This window comes from Panulirus ornatus, chromosome 9 (assembly GCF_036320965.1).
Source record: "Panulirus ornatus isolate Po-2019 chromosome 9, ASM3632096v1, whole genome shotgun sequence".
Lineage (NCBI taxonomy): Eukaryota > Metazoa > Arthropoda > Malacostraca > Decapoda > Palinuridae > Panulirus > Panulirus ornatus.
In genome coordinates this window covers 33,359,520-33,372,645 of record NC_092232.1, presented here as the reverse complement: position 1 = coordinate 33,372,645, position 13,126 = coordinate 33,359,520, and the positions used below count along the sequence as shown (strand labels likewise).

General features: G+C 41.4%; 1 protein-coding gene across 2 annotated transcripts in view; it reads left to right on the top strand.

Annotated features, from left to right (window-relative positions):
• Window positions 1-13,126, top strand: part of Ptp69D (Protein tyrosine phosphatase 69D) — a 669,136-nt gene that overhangs the window by 42,877 nt on the left and 613,133 nt on the right. For both annotated transcript variants that reach the window (XM_071664992.1, XM_071664991.1), the window contains exon 4: window positions 2,182-2,351. In XM_071664992.1, the coding sequence (XP_071521093.1) occupies window positions 2,182-2,351 (170 nt within the window). The remainder of the gene's footprint in view (window positions 1-2,181; window positions 2,352-13,126) is intronic.

Sequence of the window (13,126 nt, the reverse complement as noted above, 5' to 3'; positions counted from 1 at the left end):
AGTACATTAACTTCAGAAAATTTGATGGTGACATAAATTGGGAGATGGAGTTCAGGAGTCAGGGTTTTTTGGTGAGAGGTTTTGTAAATTTTACAATGAAGGGATAGGGATATGGGTACCACTAGCACCAGACACAGGAGGAAAACCTTTCCCTTTACCAGTTGTGACTGCTTTTGGCTTGATACTTATGATCTGGGATTCCAGAGCTGCTGGACATTGGGAGTAGTTAGGTTGATGATGTCATCTCTGTGACTGTCACTAATTGGCCAAAGCTGGGCCCATAATGATTGAGCTGCCTCTACCTAGTTAGGAGGTTTGTGACAAGATGAGAAGCAAGTATTTTCCCAAAAGAAAGAGAGATTGTTAGAAGGTCCCAATCTCAGTTTTCCTAGAGTATATTCAAGAGAATCTCATTCTTCTGGGACATGTAGCTGCTTTGAAGAGAAAAGTTTTCAAATTTTGTTGCCAACGTTTTTCATATTGCACAAAGTGGTAGGCTAAGAAAAAATTTTTCTTTCTCTGGTCATGGATGAAATTCCTCGCCAGGATTAGTGAATAATGAATTTTTGACATCAGTATTATTATTTTTCCCATTTCAACATCAGATTGCCTATTTTGTCCTATTATGCCTATTTTACCTATTTTTAATGATTTTTATATATCTATTAGAGAAAATCCTAGTTTTTAAATGAATATAAAATATCTTGCTCTTTCCATGAATGCGAATGCATAATATCAAAACCATACCCTCTCTTTGGAACTGTTCTGACGGTTACTGTGTGTATGGCAGGTAAAATATCTGTGAATAAGTCTAAGCACAGTGCTGCATCCTCCAAAGCCCGGACCATACCTCTGAGTCTCTCAGTTCTCTTTCAAATACTTTTGGACACTGCACTTTTGATGCTGAAGTGATTACACCTTTGAAAATGAACAGTTCAAAGAGTTTATAGCAGTGTATTGTCTACTTATGGGTAATATTATTTTTTATAATTTATTTTATTTTGCTTTGTCGCTGTCTCCCGCTTTTGCGAGGTAGCACAAGGAAACAGACGAAAGAAATGGCCCAACCCCCCCCCATACACAATGTATATACATACACATCCACACACGCAAATATACATACCTATACATCTCAATGTACACATATATATATATACACACACAGACACATACATATATACCCATGCACACAATTTACACTGTCTGCCTTTATTCATTCCCACCGCCACCTCGCCACACATATTATTTTACAAAATATTAAAAAATAATTGAATTATGAGAAGTACTTTCGTTCTCAACATTATAGACTTTTAAGCACGGCTGCCATTGCTAGCAAAACTATTCAACTGATTACATGACTTCTTCATATACTACAGCTTCCAGATGGCAGTTGTATTTCTTGTTGGACGATTCAGGTCATTTGTTGATGTTGACATTCCTGTGTGGAAGCTGGAAACTAAGTGTCCGGAATCTTTTGAGAAATACACCAAGGACGAATGCACCAAGTGAGACTGCATTATAAAAAAAGCATGTGGACACTTGTTATGTTGGTAGTATCCAGAAAATGAGGAATGAAATTACAGAATTATTTGAATTTGCATTGACTAAACAACATATGCTGTGGGAAGGTATGTTGCCATTATTATAAATGGAACTATGGATAATTTATATTCTTTTCGGTATGTTCCAAAAAACTGCTGTTTGTTTCCATTATTTTCTAACTGAAGAAAGAATGTTGCTTCCTTTATTTTCTAACTGAAGAAATAATGTTGCTTCCTTTATTTTCTAACTCATGAAAGAATATTAAGTTGGGAGTAAGTATTTGATGAAGTGGTAACAAAATTATGTTGTGGTGGAACCTGTATATGCAAAATCTTTTTGCCCACATTTTGTTTCTAAGAAGGAACAAAGTTAAGAAAATTGATATAGATAAGCTAACTGTGCAACATATTGATTGGTTAACTCATTTATTGTACTAGTTTTATATTAAAGTTATGCATACTATTTGTATAATTATTTATTGAAGTAAACTAAATATTGCATTTTTTTTTTATTCTAGATGCTTATTTTTGCCTATTTTGGCAGTATATCTTGCCTGCTTGTCTGCCTTTTTTGAAGATTTTAAGTGCCAAAACATTCAGGCTCAAGTCATTAGGTTTCATTGATGATTTCTTTCTTCAGGCCAGATGGTGAACATTGGCATGTGGAGACAGAGAGAAAGAACCAAACTATCCGGAGTCACTTGACGATCATTCATGTTGGCCTGGATGACTCAGGGCGTTATCACTGCCGAATTAACAAAATTAATAGAGATAGAATAATAGAGAGAAATGTCACCATTCGTGTACAGGGTAAGTGTTTGTTAATTAAAAAACAAATATTACCAAGTGTTATTTGTAACATTTTTTCTTTTTTTATGTATGAACTGCATGATGGCTCCCTTTAATCCATTAAAGGCAAGTGTTGTTTTTTTTGTATATCCATGTCAGGTGGCATATTTTAGGAAAAACAGAGTATCGAGGAAGAGACCAATACATACAATTTTATCGCTTAAGTAACATCTCTGACCTTCGTTTTTCATCCAGTTTTACCTGGGTAAAATTGAATGAAAAACGAAGGTCAGAGATGTTACTTAAGCGATACTGTGTCATAGCTGGCTGTGGAAGGAGGGGAGGAGTGCAAGGCAACTGGAGGGATGTCTGATCATTATCTTGTGGAGGCGAAAGTGAAGATTTCTAGAGGTTTTCACAAAAGAAGAGAGAATGTTAGGGTAAAATTGGATGAAAAACGAAGGTCAGAGATGTTACTTAAGCGATACTGTGTCATAGCTGGCTGTGGAAGGAGGGGAGGAGTGCTAGGCAACTGGAGGGATGTATGATCATTATCTTGTGGAGGCGAAAGTGAAGATTTCTAGAGGTTTTCACAAAAGAAGAGAGAAGGTTAAGGTGAAGAGAGTGGTGAGAGTCAGTGAGATTGGGAAGGAGACTTGTGTGAGGAAGTACCAGGAGATCCTTAATACAGAATGGAAAAAGGTGAGAACAAAGGAGGTAAGGGGAGTGGGGGAGGAATGGAATGTATTTAGGGAAGCAGTGATGGCTTGCGCAAAAGATACTTGTTGCATGAGAAGCATGGGAGGTGGGCAGATTAGAAAGGGTAGTGAGCAGTGGGATGAAGAAATAAGATTATTAGTGAAAGAGAAGAGAGAGTCATTTGGACAAGACTTGTGTGAGGAAGTACTAGGAGATACTTAATACAGAATGGAAAAAAGTGAGAACAGAGGAGGTAAGGGGAGTGGGGGAGGAATGGGATGTATTTAGGGAAGCAGTGATGGCTTGCGCAAAAGATGCTTGTTGCATGAGAAGCATGGGAGGTGGGCAGATTAGCAAGGGTAGTGAGTAGTGGGATGAAGAAATAAGATTATTAGTGAAAGAGAAGAGAGAGTCATTTGGACAATTTTTGCAGGGAAATAATGCAAATGACTGGGAGATGTGTAAAAGGAAGAGGCAGGAGGTCAAGAGAAAGGTGCAAGAGGTGAAAAAGAGGGCAAATGAGAGTTGGGGTGAGAGAGTATCATTAAATCTTAGGGAGAATGAAAAGATGTTTTGGAAGGAGATAAATAAAGTCCGTAAGACAAGGGAACAAATGGGAACATCAGTGAAGGGGGCACATGGGGAGGTGATAACAAGTAGTGGTGATGAGAAGAAGATGGAATGATTATTTTGAAGGTTTGTTGAATGTGTTTGATGATAGAGTGGCAGATATAGGGTGTTTTGGTCGAGGTTGTGTGCAAAGTGAGAGGGTTAGGGAGAATGATTTGGTAAACAGAGAAGAGGTAGTAAAAGCTTTGTGGAATATGAAAACCGGCAAGGCAGCGGGTTTGGATGGCATTGCATTGGAATTTATTAAAAAAGGGGGTGACTGTGTTGTTGACTGGTTGGTAAGGTTATTTGATGTATGTATGACTCATGGTGAGGTGCCTGAGGATTGGCAGAATGCTTGCATAGTGCCATTGTACAAAGGCAAAGGGGATAAAAGTGAGTACTCATATTACAGAGGTATAAGTTTGTTGAGTATTCCTTGGAAATTTTATGGTAGGGTATTGATTGAGAGGGTGAAGGCATGTATAGAGCATCAGATTTGGGAAGAGCAGTGTGGTTTCAGAAGTGGTAGAGGATGTGTGGATCAGGTGTTTGGTTTGAAGAATGTTTGTGAGAAATACTTAGAAAAGCAAATGGATTTGTATGCAGCATTTATGGATCTGAAGGCATATGATAGAGTTGATAGAGATGCTTTGTGGAAGGTATTAAGAATATATGGTGTGGGAGGCAAGTTGTTAGAAGCAATGAAGAATTTTTATCGAGGATGTAAGGCATGTGTATATGTAGGAAGAGAGCAAAGTGATTGGTTCTCAGTGAATGTTGGTTTGTGGCAGGGGTGCATGATGTCTCCTTGGTTGTTTAATTTGTTTATGGATGGGGTTGTAAGGGAGGTGAATGTAAGAGTTTTCGAAAGAGGGGTTTGTATGCAGTCTGTTGTGGATGAGAGAGCTTGGGAAGTGAGTCAGTTGTTGTTCGCTGGTGATACAGTGCTGGTGGCTGATTTGGGTGAGAAACTGCAGAAGCTGGTGACTGAGTTTGGTAAAGTTGTGAAAGAAGAAAGCCGAGAGTAAATGTGAATAAGAGCAAGGTTATTAGGTGCAGGTAGGGTTGAGAGACAAGTCAATTGGGAGGTAAGTTTGAATGGAGAAAACTGGAGGAAGTGAAGTGTTTTAGATATCTGGGAGTGGATTTTGCAGTGGATGGAACCATGGAAGCGGAAGTGAATCATAGGATAGGGGAAGGGGTGAAAGTTTTGGGAGCGTTGAAGAATGTGCGGGAGTCAAGAACGTTTTCTTGGAAAGCAAAAATGGGTATGTTTGAAGGAATAGTGGTTCCAATAATGATATATGGTTGTTAGGCGTGGGCTATAGATAGAGTTGTGCGGAGGAGGGTGGATGTGCTGGAAATAAGATGTTTGAGGACAATAAGTGGTGTGAGGTGGTTTGATCAAGTAAGTAATGAAAGGGTAAGAGAGATGTGTGGTAATAGAAAGAGTGTGGTTGAGAGAGCAGAAGATGGTTTTTTTAAATGGTTTGGTCACATGGAGGGAATGAGTGAGGAAAGATTGACAAAACGGATATATGTGTCAGAGGTGGAGGGAACGAGGAGAAGTGGGAGACCAAATTGGAGGTGGAAAGATGGAGTGAAAAAAATTTTGAGTGATCGGGGCCTGAACATGCAGGAGGGTGAAAGGCATGCAAGGAATAGAGTGAATTGGAATGATGTGGTATACCGGGGTCGACGTGCTGTCAATGGATTGAACCAGGGCATGTGAAGCATCTGGGGTAAACTATGGGAAGTTTTGTGGGGCCTAGATATGGAAAGGGAGCTGTGGTTTTGGTGCATTACACATGACAGCTAGAGAATGAATGCGAACGAATGTGGCCTATTTTGTCTTTTCTTAGTGCTACCTCGCGCACATGCATGGGGAGGGGGTTTTCATTTCATGTGTGGCGAGTTGGCAACAGGAATGAATAAGGGCAGACAGTATGAATGATGTACATGTGTATATATGTATATGTCTGTGTGTGTATATTTATGTATATGTTGAGATGTATAAGTATGTACATGTGTGTGTGTGGATGTGTATGTATATACATGTATATGTGGGTGGGTAGGGCCATTCTTTTGTCATGCAATATCATGAGAGGCAAGTGTTTTGGGAGCAGCTGAATGAGTGTGTTAGTGGTTTTGATGCACAAGACCGGGTCATAGTAATGGGTGATTTGAATGCAAAGGTGAGTAATGTGGCAGTTGAGGGAATAATTGGTATACATGGGGTGTTCAGTGTTGTAAATGGAAATGGTGAGGAGCTTGTAGATTTATGTGCTGAAAAAGGACTGGTGATTGGGAATACCTGGTTTAAAAAGCGAGATATACATAAGTGTACGTATGTAAGTAGGAGAGATGGCCAGATAGCGTTATTGGATTATGTGTTAATTGATAGGCGCGTGAAAGAGAGAATTGATAGGCGCGTGAAAGAGAGACTTTTAGATGTTAATGTGCTGAGAGTTGCAACTGGAGGGATGTCTGATCATTATCTTGTGGAGGCAAAGGTGAAGATTTGTAGGGGTTTTCAGAAAAGAAGAGAGAATGTTGGGGTGAAGAGAGTGGTGAGAGTAAGTGAGCTTGGGAAGGAGACTTGTGTGAGGAAGTACCAGGAGAGAGTGAGTACAGAATGGAAAAAGATGAGAACAAAGGAGGTAAGGGGAGTGGGGGAGGAATGGGATGTATTAAGGGAAGCAGTGATGGCTTGCGCAAAAGATGCTTGTGGCATGAGAAGCGTGGGAGGTGGGTTGATTAGAAAGGGTAGTGAGTGGTGGGATGACGAAGTAAGATTATTAGTGAAAGAGAAGAGAGAGGCATTTGGATGATTTTTGTAGGGAAAAAATGCAAATGAGTGGGAGATGTATAAAAGAAAGAGGCAGGAGGTCAAGAGAAAGGTGCAAGAGGTTAAAAAGAGGGCAAATGAGAGTTGGGGTGAGAGAGTATCATTAAATTTTAGGGAGAATAAAAAGATGTTTTGGAAGGAGGTAAATAAAGTGCGTAAGACAAGGGAGCAAATGGGAACTTCAGTGAAGGGGGCAAATGGGGAGGTGATAACAAGTAGTGGTGATGTGAGAAGAAGATGGAGTGAGTATTTTGAAGGTTTGTTGAATGTGTTTGATGATAGAGTGGCAGATATAGGGTGTTTTGGTCGAGGTTGTGTGCAAAGTGAGAGGGTTAGGGAGAATGATTTGGTAAACAGAGAAGAGGTAGTAAAAGCGTTGCGGAAGATGAAAGCCGGCAAGGCAGCAGGTTTGGGTGGTGTTACAGTGGAATTTATTAAAAAAGGGGGTGACTGTATTGTTGACTGGTTGGTAAGGTTATTTGATGTATGTATGATTCATGGTGAGGTGCCTGAGGATTGGCGGAATGCTTGCATAGTGCCATTGTACAAAGGCAAAGGGGATAAGAGTGAGTGCTCAAATTACAGAGGTATAAGTTTGTTGAGTATTCCTGGTAAATTATATGGTAGGGTATTGATTGAGAGGGTGAAGGCATGTACAGAGCATCAGCTTGGGGAAGAGCAGTGTGGTTTCAGAAGTGGTAGAGGATGTGTGGATCAGGTGTTTGGTTCGAAGAATGTGAGAAATACTTAGAAAAGCAAATGGATTTGTATGTAGCATTTATGGATTTGGAGATGGCATATGATAGAGTTTATAGAGATGCTCTGTGGAAGGTATTATGAATATATGGTGTGGTAGGCAAGTTGTTAGAAGCAGTGAAAAGTTTTTATCGAGGATGTAAGGCTTGTGTACGAGTAGGAAGAGAGGAAAGTGATTGGTTCTCAGTGAATGTAGGTTTGCGGCAGGGGTGTGTGATGTCGCCATGGTTGTTTAATTTGTTTATGGATGTGGTTGTTAGGGAGGTGAATGCAAGAGTTTTGGAAAGAGGGGCAAGTATGCAGTCTGTTCTGGATGAGAGAGCTTGGGAAATGAGTCAGTTGTTGTTCGCTGATGATACAGCGCTGGTGGCTGATTTGGGTGAGAAACTGCAGAAGCTGGTGACTGAGTATGGTAAAGTGTGTGAAAGAAGAAAGTTAAGAGTAAATGTGAATAAGAGCAAGGTTATTAGGTACAGTAGGGTTGAGGGTCAAGTCAATTAGGAGGTAAGTTTGAATGAAGAAAAACTGGAGGAAGTAAAGTAAACCCTTGAAGAATGTTTGGAAGTCGAGAACATTATCTCAGAGAGCAAAAATGGGTATGTTTGAACGAATAGTGGTTCCAACAATGTTGTATGGCTGCGAGGCGTGGGCTATGGATAGAGTTGTTCGCAGGAGGGTGGATGTGCTGGAAATGAGATGTTTGAGGACAATATGTGGTGTGAGGTGGTTTGACTGAGTAAGTAATGTAAGGGTAAGAGAGATGTAGTGAAATAAAAATAGTGTGGTTGAGAGAGCAGAAGAGGGTGTTTTGAAATGGTTTGGTCACATGGAGAGAATGAGTGAGGAAAGATTGACCAAGAGGATATATGTGTCAGAGGTGGAGGGAATGAGGAGAAGTGGGAGACCAAATTGGAGGTGGAGGGATGGAGTGAAAAAGATTTTGAGTGATCGGGGCCTGAACATGCAGGAGGGTGAAAGGCATGCAAGGAATAGAGTGAATTGGAACGATGTGGTATACCGGGGTCGACGTGCTGTCAATGGATTGAACCAGGGCATGTGAAGCGTCTGGGGTAAACCATGGAAAGTTGTGTGGGGCCTGGATGTGGAAAGGGAGCTGTCGTTTCGGGCATTATTACATGACAGCTAGAGACTGAGTGTGAACGAATGGGGCCTTTGTTGTCTTTTCCTAGCGCTACCTTGCACACATGAGGGGGGAGGGGGTTGTTATTCCATGTGTGGCGGGGTGGCGATGGGAATAGATAAAGGTAGAAAGTATGAATTATGTACATGTGCATATATATTTATATGTATGTGTATGTATACATATGTGTACATTGAGATGTATAGGTATGTATATTTGCATGTGTGGACGTGTATGTATATACATGTGTATGTGGGTGGCTTGGGCCATTCTTTCGTCTGTTTCCTTGTGCTACCTCGCTAACGCGGGAGACAGCAACAAAGCAAAATAAATGATGTGTGGATCAGGTGTTTGCTTTGAAGAATGTATGTGAGAAATACTTAGAAAAGCAAATGGATTTGTATGTAGCATTTATGGATCTGGAGAAGGCATATGATAGAGTTGATAGAGATGCTCTGTGGAAGGTATTAAGAATATATGATGTGGGAGGCAAGTTGTTAGAAGCAGTGAAAAGTTTTTATTGAGGATGTAAGGCATGTGTACGTGTAGGAAGAGAGGAAAGTGATTGGTTCTCAGTGAATGTAGGTTTGCGGCAGGGGTGTGTGATGTCTCCATGGTTGTTTAATTTGTTTATGGATGGGGTTGTTAGGGAGGTAAATGCAAGAGTCCTGGAAAGAGGGGCAAGTATGAAGTCTGTTGGGGATGAGAGAGCTTGGGAAGTGAGTCAGTTGTTGTTCGCTGATGATACAGCGCTGGTGGCTGATTCATGTGAGAAACTGCAGAAGCTGGTGACTGAGTTTGGTAAAGTGTGTGGAAGAAGAAAGTTAAGAGTAAATGTGAATAAGAGCAAGGTTATTAGGTACAGTAGGGGTGAGGGTCAAGTCAATTGGGAGGTGAGTTTGAATGGAGAAAAACTGGAGGAAGTGAAGTGTTTTAGATATCTGGGAGTGGATCTGTCAGCGGATGGAACCATGGAAGCGGAAGTGGATCATAGGGTGGGGGAGGGGGCGAAAATTTTGGGAGCCTTGAAAAATGTGTGGAAGTCGAGAACATTATCTCGGAAAGCAAAAATGGCTATGTTTGAAGGAATAGTGGTTCCAACAATGTTGTATGGTTGCGAGGCGTGGGCTATGGATAGAGATGTGCGCAGGAGGATGGATGTGCTGGAAATGAGATGTTTGAGGACAATGTGTGGTGTGAGGTGGTTTGATCGAGTAAGTAACGTAAGGGTAAGAGAGATGTGTGGAAATAAAAAGAGCGTGGTTGAGAGAGCAGAAGAGGGTGTTTTGAAATGGTTTGGGCACATGTAGAGAATGAGTGAGGAAAGATTGACCAAGAGGATATATGTGTCGGAGGTGGAGGGAACGAGGAGAAGAGGGAGACCAAATTGGAGGTGGAAAGATGGAGTGAAAAAGATTTTGTGTGATCGGGGCCTGAACATGCAGGAGGGTGAAGGCATGTACAGAGCATCAGCTTGGGGAAGAGCAGTGTGGTTTCAGAAGTGGTAGAGGATGTGTGGATCAGGTGTTTGGTTCGAAGAATGTGAGAAATACTTAGAAAAGCAAATGGATTTGTATGCAGCATTTATGGATCTGAAGGCATATGATAGAGTTGATAGAGATGCTTTGTGGAAGGTATTAAGAATATATGATGTGGGAGGCAAGTTGTTAGAAGCAGTGAAAAGTTTTTATCGAGGATGTAAGGCATGTGTATATGTAGGAAGAGAGCAAAGTGATTGGTTCTCAGTGAATGTAGGTTTGCGGCAGGGGTGTGTGATGTCTCCATGGTTGTTTAATTTGTTTATGGATGGGGTTGTTAGGGAGGTAAATGCAAGGTCCTGGAAAGAGGGGCAAGTATGAAGTCTGTTGGGGATGAGAGAGCTTGGGAAGTGAGTCAGTTGTTGTTCGCTGATGATACAGCGCTGGTGGCTGATTCATGTGAGAAACTACAGAAGCTGGTGACTGAGTTTGGTAAAGTGTGTGGAAGAAGAAAGTTAAGAGTAAATGTGAATAAGAGCAAGGTTATTAGGTACAGTAGGGGTGAGGGTCAAGTCAATTGGGAGGTAAGTTTGAATGGAGAAAACTGGAGGAAGTGAAGTGTTTTAGATATCTGGGAGTGGATTTTGCAGTGGATGGAACCATGGAAGCGGAAGTGGATCATAGGGTGGGGGAGGGGGCGAAAATTTTGGGAGCCTTGAAAAATGTGTGGAAGTCGAGAACATTATCTCGGAAAGCAAAAATGGGTATGTTTGAAGGAATAGTGGTTCCAACAATGTTGTATGGCTGCGAGGCGTGGGCTATGGATAGAGATGTGCGCAGGAGGATGGATGTGCTGGAAATGAGATGTTTGAGGACAATAAGTGGTGTGAGGTGGTTTGATCAAGTAAGTAATGAAAGGGTAAGAGAGATGTAGTGAAATAAAAATAGTGTGGTTGAGAGAGCAGAAGAGGGTGTTTTGAAATGGTTTGGTCACATGGAGGGAATGGAGTGAGGAAAGATTGACCAAGAGGATATATGTGTCGGAGGTGGAGGGAACGAGGAGAAGTGGGAGACCAAATTGGAGGTGGAAAGATGGAGTGAAAAAGATTTTGTGTGATCGGGGCCTGAACATGCAGGAGGGTGAAAGGCATGCAAGGAATAGAGTGAATTGGAACGATGTGGTATACCGGGGTCGACGTGCTGTCAATGGATTGAACCAGGGCATGTGAAGCGTCTGGGGTAAACCATGGAAAGTTGTGTGGGGCCTGGATGTGGAAAGGGAGCTGTGGTTTTGGTGCATTACACATGACAGCTAGAGACTGAGTGAGAGAAAGATTGACCAAGAGGATATATGTGTCGGAGGTGGAGGGAACGAGGAGAAGAGGGAGACCAAATTGGAGGTGGAAAGATGGAGTGAAAAAGATTTTGTGTGATCGGGGCCTGAACATGCAGGAGGGTGAAAGGAGGGCAAGGAATAGAGTGAATTGGAACGATGTGGTATACCGGGGTCGACGTGCTGTCAATGGATTGAACCAGGGCATGTGAAGCGTCTGGGGTAAACCATGGAAGGCTGTGTAGGTATGTATATTTGCATGTGTGGACGTATGTACATGTGTATGGGGGGGGGGGTTGGGCCATTTCTTTCGTCTGTTTCCTTGCGCTACCTCGCAAACGCGGGAGACAGCGACAAAGTATGAAAAAAAAATATATATATATTATATATATATATATATATATATTATATATATATATATATATTATATATATATATATTATATATATATATATATATTATATATATATATATTATATATATATATATATTTTTTTTTTTTTTTGTTGTTGTTTTTTTTGTATATCCATGTCAGGTGGCATATTTTTTTTTTTTTTTTGTTTTTTTTTTTTGTTTTTTTTTTATTTTTCGAGGACAATATGTGGTGTGAGGTGGTTTGATCAAGTAAGTAATGAAAGGGTAAGAGAGATGTAGTGAAATAAAAATAGTGTGGTTGAGAGAGCAGAAGAGGGTGTTTTGAAATGGTTTGGTCACATGGAGAGAATGAGTGAGGAAAGATTGACCAAGAGGATATATGTGTCGGAGGTGGAGGGAACGAGGAGAAGTGGGAGACCAAATTGGAGGTGGAAAGATGGAGTGAAAAAGATTTTGTGTGATCGGGGCCTGAACATGCAGGAGGGTGAAAGGCATGCAAGGAATAGAGTGAATTGGAACGATGTGGTATACCGGGGTCGACGTGCTGTCAATGGATTGAACCAGGGCATGTGAAGCGTCTGGGGTAAACCATGGAAGGCTGTGTAGGTATGTATATTTGCATGTGTGGACGTATGTACATGTGTATGGGGGGGGGGGTTGGGCCATTTCTTTCGTCTGTTTCCTTGCGCTACCTCGCAAACGCGGGAGACAGCAACAAAGCAAAATAAATGATGTGTGGATCAGGTGTTTGCTTTGAAGAATGTATGTGAGAAATACTTAGAAAAGCAAATGGATTTGTATGTAGCATTTATGGATTTGGAGATGGCATATGATAGAGTTGATAGAGATGCTTTGTGGAAGGTATTAAGAATATATGATGTGGGAGGCAAGTTGTTAGAAGCAGTGAAAAGTTTTTATCGAGGATGTAAGGCATGTGTATATGTAGGAAGAGAGCAAAGTGATTGGTTCTCAGTGAATGTAGGTTTGCGGCAGGGGTGTGTGATGTCTCCATGGTTGTTTAATTTGTTTATGGATGGGGTTGTTAGGGAGGTGAATGCAAGAGTTTTGGAAAGAGGGGCAAGTATGAAGTCTGTTGGGGATGAGAGAGCTTGGGAAGTGAGTCAGTTGTTGTTCGCTGATGATACAGCGCTGGTGGCTGATTTGGGTGAGAAACTGCAGAAGCTGGTGACTGAGTTTGGTAAAGTGTGTGGAAGAAGAAAGTTAAGAGTAAATGTGAATAAGAGCAAGGTTATTAGGTACAGTAGGGGTGAGGGTCAAGTCAATTGGGAGGTAAGTTTGAATGGAGAAAAACTGGAGGAAGTGAAGTGTTTTAGATATCTGGGAGTGGATTTTGCAGTGGATGGAACCATGGAAGCGGAAGTGGATCATAGGGTGGGGGAGGGGGCGAAAATTTTGGGAGCCTTGAAAAATGTGTGGAAGTCGAGAACATTATCTCGGAAAGCAAAAATGGGTATGTTTGAAGGAATAGTGGTACCAAGAATGCTATATGGTTGCTAGGCGTGGGCTATAGATAGAGTTGTGCGGAGGAGGGTG